Here is a 25,934-nt window from a genome sequence, read left to right on the forward strand (position 1 = left end):
AACATCATTCTGCCAGACCAGTCGAATGTGGCAAAATCAGATGAACGATTGAGCCTTTTGGAGGAATCAACAAAAAGAAATCTTAACTGTCTTGTCATTCCTAGAAATACTGAGTAGTTCTGTGAAACAGAACAGTTGACTGAAAGCAGAAAAAGCAACATGTGAAATCTGGATTAAACCAGTTAATACTAAAAGTCGTTGAAGTTTTAGCACATTTGTTGAAAAGTCAAGAAAAAGGCAAAGAAGGAAAAAAAGAAGGATAGAAAGGAAAGATATTGAAGTTACATACCTCAATTTTTATCAATTCTTCACATTTTCTTTTTAATTGAAGATAAAACTATGATTGGTATTTAAAGGATATATATTATAATATGTAAATTATATGTGTATATATACATATTACTAACCATAAACATCATAATTTTTATATTTATTATGTTTGTATGTAGAATTTATTTTTAATATCTATTTTGTTATTTATACCCAGCTAGAGCTTAATTTACAGATCTGCTTTTCACAGTAAGAGGTGGCACTATCCATTTGGTGGTGGCATAGCATCTAGGAAAAACCTGTTCCTTTCCTTAGGGATGGGCTTAGGCCATTTAATCCATCTCAGTGGTGGCAATAATAAAATTTCCTAATTTATATTACTTTAAAGCTATATTTATTTTATTTAAAGAAAGGCAGAATGATAAGAGTTTTAGAATAAAGCCTGAAGGTAAGGAAGTTAGTACTGTGTTTTTGTACATTTACCATTCACAGACCTAGAGAGTTTTAAACCTGGCTTTAGATCTTAGAGGTCTTTTATCCCACAGCTATCTTTTTTTTTTTTGGTCTTTTTTAGGGCTGCCCCTGCAGCATATGGAAGTTCCCAGGCTAGGGATTGAATCCGAGATGCAGCTGCCAGCCTACCCTACAGCCATAGCAACACCAGATTCAAACCACATCTGTGACCCTGAGGCAACACCAGATCCTTAACCCACTGAGCAAGGCCAGGGATTGAACCTGCATCCTCATGAATACTGGATGAGTTCCTTATTGCTGAGTCACAACTGGAACTCCCCACAACTCTCATTAGGAGATATGAGAATTAAAGTTCATAGAAGTGAAGAGACTTGCTTATAATCAAAAGCAGTGATTTTTGCTGCACTGCTGTTTGATTAAGAGAATGTTGGTGCAGCTCTAAGGAGGGAAAACAAAAGCGAGCCGAGAACAACAGCTGATTTGGGTGACCAAATTCTGAATTAACATTTATGGATCTTTGAGTTACTGAGATATTTAGTTGGAAAACAGACTATTGGAAATATATGATTGAAATTCCCCTGCCTAGATATAGAAATGCAAACATTATCTGTGCAGACATAAAATTTGAAATTGTGAATTTTAGAATTGAGTTATTTATTCCACAAATATTTATTAAGAATTTATGATTCCAAAAAAAAAAGAATTTACAACTCCCTAAAGATGTAAAACTAAACCAAATTTTAAAGCTTGAAGTTAGATTGAAAGAGACAGAGAAGAGAGAAAATAAGGAATGTGTGGCCTAGAGAAGGGAAATCAAGGAGTTAAATTATGATCATGTCCCTAAGAATAACATGCAGAGCGATGTTTCATATGTTTGTGCGCATCCAAAGGGGTTAAGTTTTTTTTCTGAAAGCTTCAGGGTGGAAGCCACTGAAAGATCTTCCATACACATGTCAAGATCACATCCCTGAGACAGAACATTTAGGAAAAAAGTAGGAAGTTCCTAGGCTATCGAACATGTTTTAGAAGACTTAAGATCATAACATGCATGTCTGGGATGAGAATGAACAGCAGAGGGGTGACCATCAGAAATCTAGGCAAAGAACTGCCTGTAGTCTCAAATATTTTGAAGAAGTCATGAAAGATAAGTTCTCTTCCCTCCAGGACCTAGGATAGTGCTTTCAAGAAGTAGACACATGGTTAACAAATTTTGTGTGCATGCCTCATTGATGTGCATGAGGGGAGAGGTGGAGGAATGTTTAAAATGCTGTTTAGAAGTTTGACAAAGCTTCTTAAATTATTTGGAAATCGCAAGTCAAGGATACTGTAATATAAGATATAACCAATTACAAATAGTAAAGAAAATGGAATATGTTAATAAAGTACATTTTGAAACCAAACTAGCCTATCATAAAGCTTATGGAATTGAGAGATGGTATATATATGGAGATAAAACAAACTTTGGCTAGATAATTCAATTAAGGTTAGTAAAGTTAAAACAATTAAGTATTCAGCCCGGTGAGAAACTGTGTAGCCTAATGGTTAAGAGCACAATTGAAGGTGTCAGAGAGTTATGAGTTCAAATTACTTATTGTTTAACTTGTAGTACACAGCTTGAAGTCAGTTTCTATATGTGTAAAAGCAGTGATAATAACACTGACTTAGGTCTGTTAGGAGAGATCAAAGTAAAACCCCAGTGTAGTCATTGGCACATTAATAAGTTTCAATACATAGTGTATTTACTGTTTTGTTAAGAATATGCCCTCAGGTTCTGAATGAGATCTGAGGTTAATTATGGTGAATAAAGAACATTATAATACAAATATATTTAAATGGAAGATTACCCTCATGTATATTGTAGTCAGAGTGGTATGGGCATATAAACATTCAATAACTCGAATTGTCAAATTTTGGAATTGATGTCCAGATAAAATGGTGAAAGCTTCATCATTTGGGTCATTTTAAACTAGGTTCTACCACTTTCAAGAAATCCTGTGGCAAAATTCTTATCCTTTCCACCAGTTGCATAGTTCTTGTATGCACAGACCTGCTATTGACTTCCCTGTTACCATGTACAAAGCTGCTATTCACTTCCAGGAAAATCGGTGGCTCTGTGGAATTGGATAAGAATTTGGCCTACAATGAGTGATTTGAATGAATGAATTTGGAATTGGCAAGAAAATACAAACATATGCCACATTTACTTGGTACATTCACGCTTCAAGAGAACTCAGGTAGCACGTAAATTCTGTATAAAAAGCCAGAGATTTTCAGCAAGAACTTATTACAAAGGCAGCCTAAATCTTTTTCCATATATTTTTGTCATATTCAAAGAACAAAGAAAATGTCATATTTAAGTGTTACTTATTTGAATGTCTCTTCTGATAAAGTCATATATAGCACCAGCTATGTACAGTGCTATCAGAGGACAAGACTAATAGTCATGTTACAGGCTAATTTAATATATGGATCTATTAACATTTTTTTTGGATACACTGTTTTTTTAAAGCTCCTCCTCATTGGCTTGCTTGATCCTGGGTACAATTTGCAGATTAAACACTATCCTTTACTTTTTGTAGGCAAAATACAACCAAGGTATATGGGAACCCACTCGTGTGCTGGCCTTAACTTGGAGGGAGTCTGAACTGTCTCCTATTTTCAGCAGTAGGCAGATTTCTTCTCTTGATATTATTGCTCATGCAATTTTCAGTATCAGAGAAATTGGGCCTTTAAAAAGGAAGAGATGTTACATTTTTGACAACTTCTCCCTTCCACTGACTGAAACAATAAAAATAAACGTGAAGCTGTCGGAATGGCCTCTGCATATAATGTCATTTGCATGTGATTTCCTTTGCTTCTCTAGATAATTGAATTTATTCAGGCAATTTATTTTTTTAAGTGTGTAGTCTCTGTGAATAGAAACATCTTAACTAAAGACAACCCTTTTATTTCATCTTAATGAAATATATGTGTGTATGTGTATACTTTTGTTAGAACCAAGGGAGTAGAAGAAAAATAATGGAAACACCAAAAATGTACCATAAAAAAATTAATTAAAGAGATGAAGTGTGACTCTTGTAACCAAATATTCTCTCTTTGTGTTCACCCCCTGTCTATGTTCAAGGTCTCTAGGTGCTCAATAGGAGGTTTTTAATTATTTTTCCCTGTTTGATGTTGCTGAGTATAACGAATGGATAGCAAAGAACTTTTGTAAGAAGCCACTGCATTTGTATCATCTCCAAGTTGCTAAGTATAGCAATACTTGGTTGGTTCCTATCCTGAGACTCAGTCCTAATAATTTCAGGCTTAAAGAGAATGACTATTTAAATTGAGCTCCATTAATCAAACAACATAGATTTATGACACAAATAAAGCTTACAGTTTCTTGGTGTGAGGAATATAAAGAATACATGCTATTATTTTGGACTGGCGTTTTGGTAGGTTATTGAGTCCCAAGCCAGATCACCTGGGATATCAGAAAAATCCAGGGATATTCAGAAGTCAGGAATTCAAGTAGAATTATAAAAGAGAATACATCTGTCCTGAGTCCAAAATTATTTGTTTCTTCTTTATTGGATTTAGTATAATATAATTTTATTTTATATATATATCCCAACAAGTTCCCTTGGCAGAATAATTTATTAATGGAGCAAAAAGCCCCTCACTTCCTATTTACACCTGTGATTACAACTCAATAAAGCGATCATGACAGTAGATTTCTGTGGAACTTTTTTTGTTGTTGACAGATTTCATTTTTGTTCTTTCCTCATTCTAACACCTATCTGGTAAGAATTTTGGAGGTTAAACATAACAGTGCCAAGAATTCAGCATTCTGAGAGCCCATTCATTAAATAAGGGAAAGGTGTGTCAGTTTCTAATTTTCTCCTTATTTTTACAGTGCTTTTTGTCATAATTTAGTCTTATTTCCCAGAATAACAAAACTCTTTATTCTGACATTTTTGTTCTAGAATCTTCTCATTTTCTAATTTCTCTGTTTTGCATATTCTGTAGGTGTTCATTATTATTTTCAAGTGCCTGGTTTTCTCTATAAAACATTGTTCATCTTTGTGTGTGTGTATATGTATATATAACTGAATCACTTTGCTGTACAGCAGAAATTAACAAATTATAAATCAACTATACTTCAATTTTAAAATATGTAGTAATAAATAACAATAAAATTTCAAAAATTTACACGGGAAGCCCAGGTCACTGAAGACTTAGAAGATGGTACATAACTGCCATTTTTAGACAAATGTGAATTGTCTTCTCCCTGGTTGGACACTTTCTGAGAGTTCATGAACTAAAATGTATTTAACTATTCACTGAAAAATAAAGGTTCATAAAGCATCATTTTGAAACTTTTTTTTTGCCTTTTTTTTTTTTTTTTTTTTTTTAGGGCTGTGCCCGTGGCATATCGAGGGTCCCAGGCTAGGGAGCTACAGCTGCCTACAAATCAGAGCTACAGCTGCCGGCCTACGCCGCAGCCACAGCAACACAGGATCTGAGCCACATCTGAGACCTACACCAAGTTCAGGGCAACGCCAGATCCTTAACCCACTGAGCAAGGCCAGGGATCAAACCCGCAACCTCATGGTTCCTGGTCGGATTCATTTCTGCTGCACCAGGATGGCAACTCCTATAACCTTTTATTTTTCTAACCTGAACCTTGTGTTTAAAAGTGTATCTACCCTTGGATGTGACACATACCGATTTTAATGATATCAAAAAATAAACTCATCATTTGAATCCTGAGGGCGATTTGATGGCATCTATTAGTTAGAGTGTTGGGGTCAGAAGTTAGGGCTCATGCTCAAGTTGTAGACAAATTTAATTATATTTAATTTATCATTTTTCGGTGGACTGATTCTATTTTAAAAATCATCTGTTTGCTAGGTGTTCTGTTTTTGTCAATACCGTATTCATTATTCCAGCCTCCCAAGCAACAGCTATGTTTATTTTGACTCCTTCCTCCTTATTTTCAAGTTATCTAATTCTATCATTCCTTGCTTCAGATTGTCTCTAGGATTTGATGGTTCTTTTCAACTCTCACAGCTACTGTCTAGTATAAAGCTTTTTATCATCACATTCATGGTGGTAACAGTTTCCTGTTACTCTTCTACTCAATCCATTCTCTATACAACTGCTAACAATATATTTTAAGTGTTAACACCCCATTTAGAATCTAAACTAGTTCTCTTTTGCCAAACAGGTCAAGTGTAAATAATTCTATTTGACATTCATGACCCTTCATAATATGACGCGTCTCTATTCTTACTTATTATTCTCCATTTCTTTGGGTTAAACCACTACTTTCTTGTGTGTGCATGAGTGTGTGTAAACATTATAAAATTTTCTGAATGATGCTTCTGGGAAACAATGTTCTTTATAATTTCCTCTCTGCCTAGTCTTTCTAGAGTTAGACCAAAAGACTATCTGTTCATAAAGATTTAATAAATTAACTCAATATGTATTACTAAACACTAATAATAAGGTCTGGGATACATGGTGAATAATCAGACACATGCCCTGCCTTCATGGTATAGAAAGGAAATTAAGTAAGTGATCCCAAAACAATATGTTAAGTGGATGATAAAGAAGTTTTCACCTTCCTTTGATTTCCAGTGCTCTTTCATTAAATTTCTGCATTAAAACTTGCTACTGATATTTTAGTATTTATTATAGTTGTTATGATTACTAATTGTTTCTTGTGCATTTAAGTGACTTTAAAATTATTTTTCAACTCTAAAAGAACTAACTTGGTTTTTTATATTTTTGTCATTTCTTACAGCACCTGAATCAGTTGAGGCAGTATAAATTAATAATGTCTAGCATGGATTTTAAATTTAGATGGTCTTGGGTTTGATTCCCCAATTTACCATTTGTTACTACCTTGGTAATTACTCTTAGGAGCTTAATTTCCTAATCTGTTATAACAACTTAACAGTTGTTAGGTGGTTTTTCTGAGAATTAGTAAATATAATGTCCTCAAAACTTTTAGAACAGTGTGTTTAAGAACTCCAAGAGTGGTAGCTACATTTTTACTGAAACATTCATGAATTTAAACAGATTGTTGTATTTGTGGTTGGTTTGGAAAATGCCTCATAGTTTAGGAAAGTTTTTAAGTTTTGAAACTGTAAGACTAAAATAACAAAATTTATATTTATAGCATCACTCATATTAACTACAAAATATAATCTTTACAGAGAACCCAGTGTTTTATATAAAAAGTGTCAGTGTCTCATTGATTGTGAATGCTCCAAGAAGGTCCTTATACACCTGTTTAAGTAGGCTCAAGAAATTCTGATTTAGGAGGTCTCTTGTGGCATAGCCGGTTAATGGTCTTGCACTGTCATTGCAGAGGCTTGGGTTGCTGCTGCAGTGCGGGTTTGATCCCTGGCCTGGGAACTTCCACGTGCTGTGGCCATGGCCAAAAGAAAAAAAAACTTCTGATTTATACTATGAATAAGTAGTTTGACCAGCTGGTAAATTCTCTAAGAGTGTGTGGACTATAATGGCTTATGAATGAAAACTGAAGCTTGAGCCTCTTGTATCTCAACTCATTGCTTAACGTTAATCCATGTTACAGCCCTCTTTCAAAGAAAATGTGTTTCTTTTGCTATAAACAGAGTGTTCTATTGGAAGTCTTAATTAGTATAGAAAAAGTGTCCTGTAGCTTTTTTAAAAAATAGGAATATGGGATTAGTGTAATGACATAACACTCAACTGACACAGGGCTATGAAATCAGCCTTTTCTGGTGAGGAGACGCTGCTGTGAGGGGCTCTGTTCAAGGTGCTAATGGCACATAGAGGAGGGAAGCAGGGGAAAAGTGAGTCCGTGTTAATCTGTCTTTCCTCACATTACCTCTGTGATTTTGTATTTATAGTGTAAAGAAACCCAAAATGTTGTTTGCAAGAGAATCTAGTGGTGCTGATGTTCTCATGAAGAAAGAAAAATTTTGATATGTCTGTCACACAAGAAGAAAGAGAAATATGAAAGAAAAGTAGAAATGTGCCACACGAAGTAATTGGTGTCATGTATTTATGAAAAATAATTCATTACTCTAATTTTTTTCAGACTTTGACTTTTAAAAGTTTTATTTCATAATGAGGAGTAATTGAACATTCTTTCTTTGATCATTTTCTGGAGTTATCACTTTGTAGAGAACCATGAAACTGTGAAATTTGAAAATTGAGTATGCGACAGAGATAAAAGCACACTAATGTCGCATGACATTTTGTGAACTGCTTTTTTTCTTTTAAAAAAAAGTTCGTATTAGGTTATCTTTAAAAATGGGCCACCTCAAAAATACTTAAATTATTCTCTAAAAAAAAAAAAAACAAAACTGATTCCATGGATGCAGTTTGATTTCAGCAGAAAGAACTACATGAAACTACTTGTATATGCATTTTATTTTTTGGGTGGAGTGGGTAAAGGAAGGGCTTTGTCTCTTTTTTCCTGGTAAAGGGCCTGTATTTTTCTTTATTTTTACATATTCTGTGTTTTGTTCATTGTTGTTTCCTAATATGATGGCCTGGAGCATCCTTATTTTAACAAATTTTATTCATATCACTCTTACCATTTCCCAGTTAGCATTTTATGAGTTTTATAATATGTAGCACATACATTAACTTATGTAATTCCCTAGATCATATAACTCATTATTTTGTTGTTTATAATAACAAACAACCCACTGAGGTAGGTAATAGTATTATCCCCATTTTCCAGATGAAGAAACCTAGGCGTAGAAAAGGTTAAATAACTTGCCCAGGGTCATACAACAAATCAATGTGGAACCAGGACTTGAACCAAATCTCTCTGGCTTCAGATTCTCTGAACTTGACTGTGGACATCGTTAAACAAGTCAGCACTCAAAATGTTTTTATTACATAAATAAAAGTGAAAATCGAGCGAACTGTTTTTTAATAATTATTTTCATTACTACTACTAAATTCTGGAGATCGATGTTACTATATAATAACACATATGAATTATTAATTTACTATCCCATTTTATAGATGAGAATACTGAGGTTTGAAAAGTTTAGATAACTTGTCCCAAGATTAATGAATGACAGACCTGGGATTTGAACCTAGACATCCTGACTTCTGACTCCAGTTTGCTTAACCATCGCTGCTTTGCTAATGTCATATTTTATTGTGTGGGGAATCACAGTTTATTTTACTGATCACTAATCATGTCATTAGTTTCCAATTATAAGCAATGCTAGCAAACACTTAGCTTACTAACTTTACCAGGCATTTATTCTATGTAAGAAATGGTGCTGGCTGCTCTGTGGGATCAAAAGATTCCATTCCCAAACAGATCACAGTTTGAGGAATTCCTCAAGTATCATTTCTTTCTTCAGACTCAGGAGTGAATAGGTATTTAGTCAAGTTTATTAACTACACTAAGAATGTCCTGGAGGCATCTTAGGGAAATGGCAGATGAATTATTATATATAATTAGTGGCTAGTTTTTCTTTTTTTCTTAAAATATTATTACATAATCCACAATGTTGTGTTAAATGGAAGTGTTTTGATGTGTCGAAGTTGTGTTTAGAAACATCTTGTTGTTGACCTTTGAGCACTCAGGGAAGAGATCATCAAATATCTTAAAGTGTTTTTGCTAGATGTTTAAACATAAGTTAAGACAGCACAGGAATCATCAGCAGGAAGATAATGAGGCTGTCACAGCACAAAATGTTCTTTGTTTTTACAGGTTCTATTAGTTAATGTATTAGAATTCTCTAAATGCCACTTTTGCTTATTAAGTGGTTTGGAGAGCACATGAAAACGTACGTTTTATTCTTGAATGCAGCATTTCTGAGATTCTTAGTAAATGTGATTCTGGAAAAACAGCCATTAGACACTTCTGCCCCATGTAGCATCCACATGCAAATGAGGGTATTTTCCAAAACTGTTTTTCCTACTTGTGCAATCTCCTATTGAATCAGAAAATCTGCCTTTAAATTTCTGTTTCGTCCATTGGAATTGCAGTAGATGGCAAATATGATACTGGTTTAAAAAAAAAGCAAACATACTATCACTTTTATTTTTATATTATGATTTATGTACATTATAAACTATTAATAAATTCAAACTAAATTTGTAGTACATTCTAAAAATAATCTAATTCTACAATATAATTTTGACATATGTCTCAGATGCTTTAATCTATACAGTAAGTATGAAATCAGCAAACCTAAGCCTGTTTCAGTGTGTGCCAAAATGGCTATTAAAGAATTGTCAGCATTTTTCTCCAAAATATGTTGGTCATTTTTACCTCTGCATGTTTTCTGACTCTTCTATACCTCCCTACCTCCTCTCCTCCTTGGAATATATGACCTTTTAGCTCGCTTCTCAATCCCTTAAGTCCAGTCACTTTATGACATCTTTCTTTTATCTCTCAACTTCCTTCTCTCCCTTTCTCTCTCTCTCTCTCTCTCTCTCTTTTTTTTTTTTTTTTTTTTGATCTTTTGTCTTTTTAGGGCTGCACCGGGGCAAATGGAGATTCCCAGGCTGGGGGTCAAATTGGAGCTGTAGCTGCCAGCCTGCACCACAGCCATAGCAACACAGGATCTGAGCTGAGTGAGCGACTTACACCACAGCTTATGGTAAAGCCAGATCCTTAACCCACTGAGCAAGGCCTCTTCATCATGGATACCAGTCGTGTTTGTTAACCACTGAGCCACGACAGGAACTCCCCTTTTCTCTTATAATTCTTACAGTTTTTCCTATAACAGTCTCCCCTGATATACCTTAAGGTTTATTAAGTCATTTTGTGCTTCATCATTTGAGTTTCTGATTCAGAAAAAAGTCTGGAGTGAGGCCTGAGAAAAATGTACTCATGACCATGATACTATTCACTCACTACAGTTTGAAAATCATATTCGTACAAATCACCTGTCCTTTATTTAGTACCACATGAATGGATTTTAAGAAAGAATGTGCTTTTAAATGTTTATTAAGTCTTCTGATCAATAAGGTAATATTTCATCTCAGTGTTTGGCCAAAAAAATGCAAACCAAGTTAGACTTTTGCTTAATTTCCATTCTGTTGCATAGGAAAGGAATTTTTAAAAGATTTTATACTTTTAGGCTTGGAAAAAGCATAAAATAGCTTTCACTTCTATTTGCATTGTACAGAATACATTTTAAAAAACTTTGAAATATGGACTGGATCCTATATTTGAAATATAATGGAGCCAGTTTTATATAATAATCTTTTGCCTAAACTTGATGAGACCTTTCAGTATTTAGGATATTAGATCTGTGCCAAGAGGGTTATGATACTTTACAGAGGCAGATGGACCTCTAAGGTTTTATGGTATTCTTTAAAACTTAGAGTTGAGCCAGATATGGAATATGGAGCTTTTCATAGATCATGGAGCAAAATATGTGTTGTACATCTTTCAGTACTTTGGAATTCCTACCCATTTTTTATACTACTATGATCAAGTGATTTTAAGGCTTGAGAGCCCTAATTTTCGGGGAATTTCTATAACCTCATAAAATGTTGAAATATGTAAAATATAAGCTTTAAAAAAATGACTTTGGATTCCTGTGACTAGCTTGTGAGTAATCTAGAGTAGGTCAGTATAGCCAAGCCAAGAATCTAATCATCACAACCGCCTAAGGAACTTTTAAAAAAAAATGCATATACATAACCTCCTGGTCCCACCCCCCAGACAGTTTTTTATGAATCACTCATCTAATATCTTCAGTCTCAATTAGTTTACCTTGTAGTGGATTAAACACTGAGAATTGTTTATCTTATAAAACTCAGTAAGTTTTACAAATGTGTTTTGGGTGGTTTTTTCCACTATATAAAGGTGAACAATTATGATGAGCTCTGTCTGTATAGATGACTGGAAATAAATTGAACAAAACTGCCCCTGTCAGTTTTTTATTTATTTGAATCTAAGTGCACATTAGACAGCTCTTTTTAAGGCAGAAGTTTTCAAAGTATTTTAAATCAGTAATTACAGACATAATTGACACCCTTCAGAGATCTGCCTGTAAGTGCTAATTTTTGTTTTAAAGGTCTTGGGAACTAAGCATATCCTGTTCCCAGAAAATTATTATTTTTTTTTAATTTTTCAGGGCTATACCTGTGGCATACGGATGTTCCCAGGCTATGGGTCGAATCAGAGTTGCAGCTTCTGGCCTATACCACAGCCACAGCAACACCAGATCTGAGCCATGTCTGCGACCTACACCACAGCTCACAGCATCAACGAATCCTTAGCCCATTAAGTGGGGCCAGGGATCAAACCTGCAACCTCATGGATACCAGTCAGGTTTGTTACTGCTGAGCCCAATGGGAACTCCTGTTCCCAGAATATTGAATTTGATCATATTAATGAAAGAAAGACTCTTACTGTTCTCAGTTAAGCTTTTTTAAGTGTTGATTTTTGCCTAAGTGTATCCTTCTTCATAGGTTTACATCCTGTTTTTAGGAAAAGTCCTGTTTGAAATGTAACTGATATGATTTCTCAATATGGCAATATTCATTTGCAGAAGTTAATGATTTGTTCTGCTTTCCATTTCAAATTTATATATATGCTATCACAAAGTGACTTCTGAGTAAGAAAACAATGATTGCCTTTTGTAATGAACCCTTTTTTTCAATGTGCTTAATATTTTTAAAGTATAGTTAAAATATTGATCTCTTTCTAAAGGCTTATCTTAGGAACAGTACAATTTCAAGTTATTGACATATATGCCTTTGTGATGATCTGAATAAAATATCAATAGTCTATAGTTTGGGGCTCTTTTTGCATATAATAACTGCTTGTTTTGAAATCATCTAATTGTAATATGTTGAAGAGTTTATACTACTTTACTTGGGAGATACACATTTAGGTCAGAGCTTCTTAACCTGGAACCCATGATTTATAAGAGTTCTTAGGGGATTTAATGAAAGAAGTTCATAGTTGGAACTATAAGAGTAGGAAATTAACTCTCTAAGATTATATGTGAACTTATATGTGCAATTGCATGAGTATGTGTCTGTCTATATGCATGTGCATAAATGTTTAGGAGATTATCTGTAGCTATCATCAAGAGATCTGTAATGCACAAGGAGTAAGCATTACTGGTTTGAGGTATCATGGAAAGTATAATGAAAAATTATCTTCACCAAAAACACTTTAAAAATAGTTTTTTTATACAATAGTCATGTATTTTTTTGTGTTACTAAATTAAATATGACACCTCCTAATTTGACAAAGTAGTTTACAGGTAATACATTTTAGTTTCAAAATAAATATTTGTGATAAAACATTCTTGTCCAATTTTTAAAGAATTTAGGGAATAACTAAATAATAGAGCTTTTAGGAGTTCGCTTTGTGGGCTCAGTGGAAATGAATCTGACTAGCATCCATGAGGACGTAGGTTGGATCCCTGGCCTCGCTCAGTGGGAACCTCCATATGCTGCAGGGGGGCGGCCCTAAAAAGCAATTAAAAAACATAATAGAGCTTTTAAAAATTGATATATAGTTGACATCTAACATATTAGTTTCAGGTGTGTAACGTAGTGATTCACCATTTGTATATATTGTGAAATGATCACTGTAGTAAGGTTATGAGCATTCTTTGTCTAAGTTAACAGTTATTCTTCTTGTGATGAGAACCTTGAAGATCTACTGTCTTAATAACTTTCAAATATAGAATACAGTTTTATTTATTTATTTGTTTGTTTTTGCTTTTTAGGGCCGCACCTGCAGCCTATGGAAGTTCCCAGCCTAGGGGTCAAATTGGAGCTACAGCTGCTGGCCTACCCCATAATCACAGCAATGCCGGATCTCCAACCCACTGTGCAAGGCTAGTGATCGAACCTACATCCTCATGGATACTAGTCGGATTCTTTTCCACTTGCACCACGATGGGAACTCCTTAGAATATGATTATTAACTGTGCTGCTGTATATCACATCCCAGGATTTATTTTATAACTGGAATTTTATGCATTTCGACCACTTCATCCATTTCAACCAAGTAATATGGCTTTTAAGATATTTTTCAGGAGTTCCCGTCGTGGCGCAGTGGTTAACGAATCCGACTAGGAACCATGAGGTTGCGGGTTCGGTCCCTGCCCTTGCTCAGTGGGTTAACGATCCGGCGTTGCCGTGAGCTGTGGTGTAGGTTGCAGATGCGGCTCGGATCCCGTGTTGCTGTGGCTCTGGCGTAGGCCGGTGGCTACAGCTCCGATTCAACCCCTAGCCTGGGAACCTCCATATGCCGCGGGAGCGGCCCAAGAAATAGCAATAGCAACAACAACAAAAAGACAAAAGACAAAAAAAAAAAAAGATATTTTTCAAAGATTTGTTTTGCTGTGTCCCAGTCGTTTTTACATGAATAGCCTGTTGCTGGAAGAGGAACATGGCCATGTCAGAATTTGTCCAACACCAAAGCACTGTCTCTGTAGATGAATAATTCATTTATATTTTATGCTATATCTATGCAATACTAAAATTAATGAACTTGTTTTAATGAGAATCTAATTAAAAACAGTTTAGATTTTCTGTACTGTTTCTTCTAAGCTCAAAACTTTATTGTACTAGAAAGAATGCTAGAGATGCCTACACATTTTATAAAGGAGGGTAAAAAATCATAAACTACTGAGCACCATTATTTTGATTAGCCACTTATAATTAAAATTTATGTGTTTGCTTTAAATAATCATTTAAACTTTAAGGTTCATTTTTTGAATATAACATAAACTTGTGTATATTTAGATGCAGAGAGCTTTATAAGTCTGGAATACAGTTGGATTAATTAATTTCAAGCCATTTATAGCATTCTATAGGAGTTGAACATCTTGGGGTGAAAACCTCACCTTTTCATACTTAATTATGAAGAAGTAGTATATCTTGTTCACCCATATCATTATCAGATATGGACATGGTTAGGTGTATTTTTAAGAGAGGGGTAGCATTGTGCTAATAACCATGGCTCTGGAACCCAGGATGATGGAATTGATTATCTACTTTATATTTCATTAGTCATGCAATCTCAGGCATTAACTTTAGTCAGTGTGCCTCAGTTTATCCAGCTATGAAATGCAAATTATTTTGCCTGCCATGAGAATTAGCTGAATTAATGCATATATGGCACTTTAAACAGTGCCTGGCACAAACTATTCAATAAATATTGTGCATCATTCATAGTAATTACGGTCTGATAGACTGAATATTAAATGTAATGTTTTTTATACCCTGTATGGATTTAACTTCAGTTTATAGACCCCAAAAGAAGCATGGCGATCTATTTCTTGAAGCCAGAGGTCAAGGATGAATGTTACCTGGACAATAAAGGGAACACTATCCGGTCATGTCACATATAATCTCTTTTCTTCAAACGAGTTAATTCTTCTTGCTCACCAAATTTAATCTTAACTAAAATTTGAATAATGAGATTTAAATAATATTTCTCTCAAAGTGTTCATAACAATTAATTATATTATATTATAACAGAATAATTAGTCATTATTAATAGAGTTAATTAATAAGAATGCATTTTTAGATACATTAGGTAAACCTGTTCCTTTATCTCATGGTTGCAAAGATGATGAAGGAGGACAGGATTAAGTGAAGCTTGATGAAGAATAACAAAAGTTATTAACCTCATTCTAAAAGTTTAGAACTCTTATTGTTGGACTTTAGAAGTTATGCATCACAGTTGTTAGAGCTGTTCTGCAAAATACTGAAGCTTGTTGTAGTTTACAAAACTTGATTTTATATATGTGTGTATATATATATATATATATATACACAGACACACACACACATATATTATATATCTATATTGCTGGCCTGGACCACTAATGCATTTGTTAGTGGACTCTTTGGATGTTCACCTCCCAGCAAAATGAAGAGAAACATACAGTCATGATTTCAGGTATGGTAATTGCAGTCCCAGGGAAGGAACTGAAAATGATAGGACTTCTTTGACTGAAGACCATGCCAGCACTCCTCACAGGCTACTCACCATGCAAATGAACAATGAAGCCCCACACTGAAACATCTGTTAACTACATAAAACTGTTAAAGGGATTAACAGTGCCAGGGGCTGAAATGTAATCAGACAGGTGAAATAGCGATAAGATAAATATTCCTGTGTGAAATAGCAGTAATGCTTCATTAATTAATTTATTTTCATATCACTGTGCTATCTGAGTTTAGAATACTTGTGAAATGTATATCAACTTTTTACAATATGTTCTTCCCCTTTGCACAGAGGGGAAAATTTGAGACATGCTAAAATGGGATATTATTTTACTTTTCTTTAATTTGAATTTTTTCTGATATTTTAATAGACTTCATTGCCTATAATTTGGGTGCCATTCTCTCTACTGGTGATACTGCAGAAAGGATGTATGTAATTTCCAATTATGGCAAATGAAGTTTAGCTGCCAAATTCTTGTTTGTAAAGTTTATTATTGTATGATGAAAAAAATAGAGTATCAAATATAAATGTTTGAAGTGAAGCTAAAATTGGGGTGTTTCTGCTTTTGACCCTGGAAATAAATGAGAAGAAAGATCTGTGGAAAATAAATACAGCACTTTTGTTGTATTCTGGTTTACACGTTAAACTCAGTTAATGTTTATTATGGGTCATTCATAAAGACATTCCTTAGTTTACTGAATGAGTTTGTGGTTGCCATTTTCAGAGGTGTGTGTGTGTGTGTGTGTGTGTGTGTGTCTGTGTCTGTATCTATGTGTCTGTGTATCTGTGTTTATATGTGTTTGCTTGCATTTATGTGTCAGTTTTAAATAAATAATTACAGAGGTGTACGTACTTTCATTTAGCCTGCAGGGACTTGTAATTATTACATTATGCATATTGATTTCTGAATCAAAGTACAGTATAAGCTAAGATTTATCTGTGGAAGTATTGTCTATAGAACATTCAGTCAAGAAATAGTTATCATCGGAGGCATATTCTGTTTATAAAAAATGGAAACCATTTGAGGTTTAGAATTATAATTTTGAAGATTCTGTTTGTACACAGTTTTTATTTTTATTTTGCTTTCCCAACATTGCCTCAGCTCCACCCAAAAAACTGTTATTTGTATCATAGCTAATGTCCTTGTATTCACTAATATCCACTGACAATAAATCATATGAACAGATTATGATTATACATGTGTTGACATCTTTTTTAATATATTTTAAAAAATTAGAATGACAGTTTTATCAAGTTTTTTTAATATATTTTAATATGGTCAAAAATATTAGCATTAATTTTTAAATATTAGCTATAAATCAGTGAGATTTGTCATTTTGGGGGTCAACAAGTCCTTATTAATATGTCTTAAGTGGAGCACAAATGTATAAATATGGATATAAGCTATTATCCTGAATATTAAATATGCACATAGCAAATATATTTTAATGGAAACTTTTAGTTAAGAAATATAACTAGAGGAAACTAACTTCCTCAAAGATGTTGAGATACTGATTTATTTTTAGTAAAAGCTCTACTTTGTGGAAAGTAAAAGATTATGGAAGTAAAACCCGAAACATTTCAATAAGAAAATTAATTTTTTTTGTCATTTCATAATAATTTCTCTTGAGAATGTCTGAAAATAAATTCAGTGCCTCTTATACAAAATGTGCTCTAAATTATACATATTGCCAAAGTTCTCCTAGAATTTGTGGGGGAAATAATGCTGAAGGAACACCAAAAGTATGAATTATGGAATAAGATTTTTTCACATACATACGCAAGTATTAAGAGCAAAGTCTGCAAGAAACGTTATTTTGTAGGGCAAATGAGGCTAAAAGTGGAAAATAGCAAAGAGTATCATCAGAAACCGTGCTTCAGATAACAAATGGCATTGCAAATACCTTCTGCATAAGCAGAAATAAATTTGTAGTATTCCTCTCTGATGTCAGAATAACCTGTATGGCTGACGTCTTAAAAGCATGAGAGGGAGGTGGAGGACCCTACTTTCATCAGGAGTACCATCAAGCAAAGGCAGCTGCTTAAAAAGAAAATTAAATACATGGAATATTATTTATTTAAACATTCTAATGCCATGAGAAGGTTTATTACAGATGACTGTTATACTTAACGTTCACAGGAAAATCTAAGACTTTGAAGCAAAAGCAGAAAAATAAGCAAATCTAATCAATATCGGCTTTGTAGAAGGCTGTATTGCCATATGAACTCAGTCTAAGGAAAAAGAATCTTCGTATTTTTATTTCTCCGATGAATTGATCTTTGTCTCACTCTAGTGCCAGCTTGTAAAGTTAATGTATTCTTTTTTGAAATTTCGTTATCCCTTTTGCTCTTGCAGAGTGACATTTCGTTTTTTTAATGTTTCAGCTGTATAAGCCATGTAACCAATTAAAATTAAAAGCTTACTGAATTTTAAACAAATCCATACATATTTTTCCTTTGCCTTCTCTTTCAGGAAGTTGATGGCAATAAAGTTATGTCTTCATTTGCCCCACACAACTCATCTACCTCACCTCAGAAGGCAGAAGAAGGTGGGCGACAGAGTGGCGAGTCCTTGTCCAGTACAGCCCTGGGAACTCCTGAACGGCGCAAAGGCAGCTTAGCTGATGTTGTTGACACCTTGAAGCAGAGGAAAATGGAAGAGCTCATCAAAAATGAGCCAGAAGGTAAAGGATGGAAACAAAAAGTTGTTGCCAATCTCCTGATCTGAACACTTTGATTTTAACTTCTAGTTCCCTTTTCTGATGAACTCTCAAGATTAAATGGGAAGAAATAGAAATCTAATGCTATGAAGATGGATAGTAAATTTTTAGAAACATATGTCTATCCCAGTTTTTTAAATCATTAATTTTTGTTGCGTTGTCATCCTTATTTTCACACATGAGTAAGTTGTGGTTGCGTAAAACAGATTCAAGGATAGAATGTGGCAGCAGAGCCCAGGATAGTCACCACCTACCTGCCAAATAGCTGCAATCCAGTCTGTGCAGCTCAAGTTTTTCCTCTCAAGGCCATTTTACAACATTTTTACATTTTATAACCTTTATATATTAAGGCATCTTAGACTACCTTGACAGTTAGGTCTATTTCCCATTTTTTTTCAACTTCCAAGATCCCTTTCTTTTAAGATTTCATTTTCTAAATCTCTTTAATAGTTATGGATGGTATCCTACAGGTAATAGGTTCATGCACTAAACTTAGAACAAACTAAAGAAACAGTTGATGCAAATGATATAATTTCTGCATTAACTGACAGTCATCTTTTATGTTGACAGATGTTTAAACCCATGTCCAGCTAAGCCTGGATACCACATTGCACACAAGAACATGACTCCTATTTTAGAGTCAGATGGAAAATTGAAACAAACATAAAACAGTGACATGAAATGACATACTTTATAACAAAAATATACCACATTTATGCTATGTAATACAGAGTTGGGCTTTTCTAGTCTGTTGTTAGGAAATTGGTAAACTCTGAGATTATCTGGCACAAAATGTGTATTAACCAGTATTAGAAGTCATGTGGTAATGAAATATTTCTGGGTCTCTACCAGATGCATAGCTGGGACATGGGTTTTAGTTAAAATTTATGTGATTCACATGATCTTACATTTGGAAGGAATTTTAGAGATAATCTATTCAGCCAAAGACTTTTTGGCTCTAATCTGCATGCAGATAAAAATGGGGTTTTGAGGAGGACCCAGACAACCTCTTTTTTTTTAAAAATGTGCTGCAGTTTTTCCTGATATTAAAAATAGTATTTTCTTACTATAAGAATTATTTTTAAAAAAAACAGAAAAATTAAAAGAAATTAAAAATCGCCCCAGATTATAGCTTTCTGATATAACATCTCAACTTTGTGATGTATATCTTTGCCTTTATTTTTCAATATTATGTTGTCATACTTTATTATTAATAATTAAAGTTCATAGTTTATTCAAATATCTTTATTTTTCACCAAGCATGCTTTTTCTGTTCTAGGGTGCTATCAACTAACAAATTACAATTAGTTGTTTAGTTATCATGTCTTCTTGGTCTCCTTTTGGCTGTGACAGTTTCTCTGACTGTTCTTGTTTTTGAAAACCTTGAAAATTTTGAGGAATACTGTTCAGGTACATTGTAGAATGCCCCTCTACTAGAGTTTGTCTGGTGGTTTTCTCTTAATTGAACTGAAATTATGGATTTGGGGAGAAAGATCACAGAAACCAAGTACCATTTTTGTCACATTGTATCAAGAGCACACACTTTTTGCATGATTTATGTTGATGTTGAGATTGATCACCTGGCTGATGCGGTTTCTCCAATGTGAAGTCTCCATGGCCCCTTTCTGTACCATAGGAGGGGAGATGGGCTGTGTATAACCATAGGAGTAGGAAGGCTTGCTCCCCATCCTTTAGTGTGGCGCGTTAACGGAATTTGTTTGGAATCTTTCCCCATGGGAGATTTGTCTCTTCTCCACCATTTATTATTTTATTCAGTCACTTATTTATATCAGTATAGACCAATGTATGTTTACTGTATGCTTTGAGTTATAATACACTTCTTTATTTTGTTGGTCAAATTGTTCCAGCTTTGTCCATTGGAGGCTCCTTATATGTCATGTTCACCTACTACTGTGATTGTGGGATTTGAGGTTTGTATTTTTTTTTAAGCAAGTCTACTTTCTGGCACTATAAGATGCTACAGATTTATCTTGTATATTTCCTTCTCCCAGTCCTAGAATCAGCCATTTCTCTAAGAAGTCCTGGTTCCTTTTATTGGTGAATGGCCTTAGAAAACAAGATCTGGATATGAAGTGTCTTCTTCACTACTGAGGTGTCATTTCTTTTATGCCTCTCAACTGACAAAACAAAGAAATGTATGTGTATACATTAACCTGTATACTTACATATTTACAAATATTTCTATGTTTAACTAGCTCAATTTATATTAAACTAAATATGAGTTCTTACTAATAACTCCAACTCTAATCCATTTCCACTTGAATCATTCTAGCCTCATTCCTTTTTTTTTTTTTTTTTTTTGGCCACCCTATGGCATATGGAGCCCCCAGGCCAGGGGTCAAATCTGAGTCACAATCACAACCTAAGCTGCAGCTGTGGCAATGTCAGATCCTTAACCCACTGTGCTGGGCTGGATATTGAACCCACATTCCAATGCTCCCAAGATACTTCCTATCCTGTTGCACCATAGCAAGAGCACCAAGCCTCATTCCTTCTTGATGTATGCATCCTTCTCCCACCCCTAACTGTGAGAAACTTAGATCCTACCATCTCCCATCCATTTACTTATAATTCAGTTCCAATATCCGTGTATTAACAGTATCAGAATTTTACCTAGACCACCATAAGGAACATCTTTATCAGTGGAGTACAGTGCTTTTGTGCAGTTCATTTTGCCTTTAGTCTTAGATTCCATTAATTCCAAAGTTACTTAGGTTAACTTACTTGTCCCCCCTCCCATATAGTGAGCTTCTTTTACACATTTGTAATATAGTTAAATTCTTTTCTCATTTGTTTCCTGGTATCTCTCAGATTGCTAAGTTTTTTAAAAAATATGCTTATATTAATATCTAGCCTTTGTGTTAGACATTCCTGTGTGCTTTGACAAGTACAACACTTATCCAGCATTCTAGTATCATTCAGAATAGTTTCATCACTTTAAAACCCCCCTTTTATTCATCTTTCCCTCTTTCCCTACAGTGCCAGGCAATCATTAAATTTCTCTACTGTGCTATTAGTTTTGCTTTTTCTAGAATGTAATATGATTGTAATCACACAGTATGTAACTTTTGAAACTGACATTTTTTCACTTAGCAACATGCATTTAAGTTTCTTTTATGTCTGTTTTTGGCTTGATAGCACATTTCTAATTGTCACTAAATAATAATGGGATTGTATGCACGTACCGCAGTTGGTTTATCCATTCACCTATCAAAAGACATTTTAGTATAAAGCTTCTATAAATATTCTTGTGCAGATGTTTGTGTGGACATACATTTTAACTCAGTTGAGTAAATACCTAGGAATGTGATTGCTAAAAGTATGCTAAGCTTATGCCTGTAAGAAACTGTCTTCCAAAATGTGTATAAGGTTTTGTCTTCCTACCAGCAATGCAGGTAAGTTCCTCTTGCTCCACATCCTAACCAGCATTTGATATTGGCATTTTTTAAAAATTTTATCTATTCAAATTGATTTGTAGTGATATCACATTATTTTCATTTGTAACTCTTTAATGACAAGTGATGTTCAGCATCTTTTCATATGCTTATTTGACATTTGTATATCTTCTTTGTGTCTAAGATATTTTGCCCATTTATTGAGTTTTTTGAATTTTTGAATTTTAGGAGTTCTTTGTAGATTTTTAAATATGTCTTATATCAGCTATGTGCTTGACAAATATATTTTCTTCCAAGGTGTGGCTTCTCTTTTCGTTCTCTTAACATTGTCATTTGAAGAACAAGTTTTTAATTTTAGTAAAGTCCAGTTTTTCCTTTTTTGCATATATCATACTTTTGATGTTGTATCTAAATACACATTGCCAACCCATCATCATTTAGATTTTCTCCTTTGTTATCTTTTAGAAGTTTTTATAGTTTTGAATTTTTCAATTTAGTCCTATCATCTGTTTTGAGTTAATTTTTTTTTTGTCTTTTTTCTTTTGTCTTTTCAGGGCTGCACCAGCAGCATATGGAGGTTCCCAGGCTAGGGGTCTAATCAGAGCTACAGCTGCCAGCCTATGCCACAGCACAGGATCCGAGCTGCATCTGCAACCTACACCACAGCTCTCCTCAATGCTGGATCCTTAACCCACTGAGTGAGGCCAGGGATCAAACCTGAACCTCATGGTTCCTAGTCGGATTCTTTTCTGCTGCGCCACGATGGGAACTCCTGTTTTGAGTTAATTTTTTATAAGAGGTGTAAGTTCTCTCTCTAGTTTATTCTTTTGTATATATTTCTGTTCAGTTGTTCCAGCATCATTTGTTGAAAAAGCTATTCATTCTCCATTGAATTGCCTTTGTTTCTCCTCCAAATATTACTCACTTATATTTGTATGGGTCTATCTCTGGTCTCTGTATTCTGTTCATTGATCAATTTGTCTATTCTTTTACCAATATATATCTGCCTTGCTTATTGTAACTTGATAGTAAGCTTCGATGTTTGGTAGTGTGTCCTTCAACTTTTCTTCAAAATTGTGTTGGTTGTCCTGTGTCTTTGCCTTTGTTTGTAAGTGATAGAATCAGTCTTTTGATATGTACAAAGGAGCTTGGTGGGATTTTGATTGAGTGTGTAGATCAAGTTGAGAAGAATTGACATCTTAAAAATATCATCTTCCTATCCAGGAAGACAAACTCGTTCTCCATTGATTAAATTTAGATTCCTCCAAGTTTCATAGATTTTCTATTTATAGATTATGTATATTTATAGATTTTTGTTACATTTATATTCAGTATTTCATCTTTTTACAGTGTGAATATAAATCATATTGTGTTTTGAATTTCAAATTTGTATTGTTCATTGCTAGCATAGGAAAGCAGTTGACTCTGGAATATTAACCTTGTATTCTGTGACTTTGTTGTGCTTGCTTATTAGCTTCAGTACTTTTGCCAGTTTTTTAGTGTTTCTACATAGACAATCATGGCATTTATGAATAAAAACAGTTTATTTCTTCCTTCACAAGCTCATATACTTTATGTTTATTTTTCTTGTCTTACTACATTAGCTGACATCCAGAACAGTGTTGAGTAAGAGTGGTAAAAGGGGGCATCCTTGTCTTGTTCTTGAGTATAAGAGGAAAGCATCTAGGTCTTACCATTAAGTATGATATTAGCTGTAGATTTTTATAAATGTTCTTTATCAAGTTGAGGAAGTTCCATCTATTGTTAGTTTGCTGAGCGTTTTCATCATCAGTGATTGTTAGAATTTGTCAAATATTTTTGCTGCATCTGTTGATATGACGTATGATTTTTCTCTTTTGCCCTGTTAATGTGGTATGGTTTTTAAATATTGAATACGACTTGAATACTTGAAATAAATCTTACTTGGTTTTGGCCTATAATTCTTTTTATATATTGTTGGAATTCAACTTACTAATATTTCATTGAGAATTTTGCATCGATCTTTGTGAGACCTATTAGTCTGTAGTTTTTCTCTCACATAATGTTTATCTGATTTTCATAGTAAGACAATGCTAGCTAGCATCATATGAGTTAAGAAGTGTTTCCCTCACATGTTAGTTTTTTTTTTTTTTTTTTTTTTTTTTTGTCTTTTTACTATTTCTTTGGGCCGCTCCCTCGGCATATGGAGGTTCCCAGGCTAGGGGTCGAATCGGAGCTGTAGCCACTGGCCTATGCCAGAGCCACAGCAACACGGGATCCGAGCCGCGTCTGCAACCTACACCGCAGCTCACGGCAACACCAGATCCTTAACCCACTGAGCAAGGGCAGGGACCGAACCCGCAACCTCATGGTTCCTAGTCGGATTCGTTAACCACTGTGCCACGACGGGAACTCCTCACATGTTAATTTTTAACTTTTGTTTGAGATATGTTCATGGTACAGGACTAAGGTCTAGGAAAAACCAGGATTTCAGAGTGTGTACTATATTACAAAGCAGTTTTGGTGGATTTATCTTAAGATAATTTCTTCCATGGGAATTTGGAATATGATCCTGGTATTCCCTCAGCATATCATATGCACTTCCCTTCCTTCTTCCTTCTGTGCACAGACTCTTTAATGTGGACGTATATGACAAGCTGAAGCCAAATGAGTGATTCCCAGTAGGAAAGAGGACAGGAAACAGTGTCACCAATTTGCTTAGCAGGAAACATTCAGAGGTATTAGGAATTAGTAGAAAATTATAGCTACACAGGCCAAAGGACTGAGATGGAACATCCATGGAAGGAAGAGTTGACATGAAGAAATATCATATTGCATATGAACATTTGAATATTTTCATTATTGTTTTTTCACAGCTTTTTTTTGTATTTTTCCCTCTACAAATATATTAAAAGCTCAGTTTAAGAGTAACTTGTTAGTGACTAATATAAAGACATTGAGAAAATATAGAGATAGTCTTTATGGAAGACGGAATATAGATTGAACATGGCAGGCATCTAAGAGTCTGAATTCCAGAAAGATAGCTCATGTATAAGTACAAACCCACTAAGTGGTTTTATGTTTATGTACACAAAACTCCTAGACATGCTTTGAATACACAAAGGTATAACTAGACTTGCTTTAAAATTTTTATTTTTTAATTGAAGTATGGTTGGTTTTCTGTTGGGTAGTTTCTGGTGTACAGTAAAGTGATTCAGTTATACATACATATGTATTCTTTTTATTCTTTTCTATTATGGTTTATCACAGGATATTGAATGTAGTTTCCTGCTATATAGTAGGATTTTATCAGTTTTATATATATTAGTTTGTGTCTGATAATCCCAAACTCCTACCAATTTATCCCTCCTGCACCACTTTACATATAAGACATGTCTGTTGATGGACATTTAGGTTCCTTCCATGTCTTGGCTGTTGTAAATAGTACTGCAGTGAACACTGGGGTGCATGTATCTTTTTGAATGAAAGTTTTGTCTGGATATATACCCAGAAGTGGGATTGCTAGGTTACATGGTAGTTTTACTTTTCTGAGGAACCTCCAAACTGTTTTCCATAGTGGTTGTACCAATTTACATTCCCACCAACAGTGTAGAAGGGTTACCTTTTCTCCAGCCCTCTCCAGCATTTATTTGTTGACTTATTAAAGATGGCCATTTTGACAAGCATGAGATGGTACCTCATTATAGTTTTGATTTGTATTTCTCTAATAATTATTGATATTCATCATTTTTTTCATGTGCCTGCCTACTGGTCAACCATATGTCTTCTTTGGAAAAATGTCTATTTAGATCTTCTGCCCATTTTTCAATTGGGTTTTTGTTGTTGTTGCCTTGTATGAGCTGTTTGTGTATTTTGGATATTAGGCCTTTGTTGGTTGTATCATTTGCAAAGATTTTCTCCCATTCTATGGGTTTGTCTGTTTTTTTTTAAAATGGTTTTCTTTGTCGTGCAAAAGCTTTTGAGTTTAATTAGGTCCCATTGGTTTATTTTTGTAACAACTGCAAATATTGGGAGATTTATCAAGGAGCAGTTTATGTATTTGAGTAAAGTGATGATCTTAATCACCAAGAAAAAATCAGTAGAAAGGCAGAAAATTGTATCATA

The 25,934-nt window shown here is 34.2% G+C and overlaps 1 protein-coding gene across 44 annotated transcripts in view; it reads left to right on the forward strand.

The window, feature by feature from the left end:
- SOX5 (SRY-box 5) overlaps positions 1 to 25,934 on the forward strand; it is a 1,006,514-nt gene that overhangs the window by 680,908 nt on the left and 299,672 nt on the right. For all 44 annotated transcript variants that reach the window (XM_021092938.1, XM_021092936.1, XM_021092946.1 and 41 more), the window contains one exon: positions 18,168 to 18,378. In XM_021092938.1, coding sequence (XP_020948597.1) covers positions 18,168 to 18,378 — 211 coding nt within the window. The remainder of the gene's footprint in view (positions 1 to 18,167; positions 18,379 to 25,934) is intronic.

This window comes from Sus scrofa, chromosome 5, assembly GCF_000003025.6.
Source record: "Sus scrofa isolate TJ Tabasco breed Duroc chromosome 5, Sscrofa11.1, whole genome shotgun sequence".
Classification (NCBI taxonomy): Eukaryota; Metazoa; Chordata; class Mammalia; order Artiodactyla; family Suidae; genus Sus; species Sus scrofa.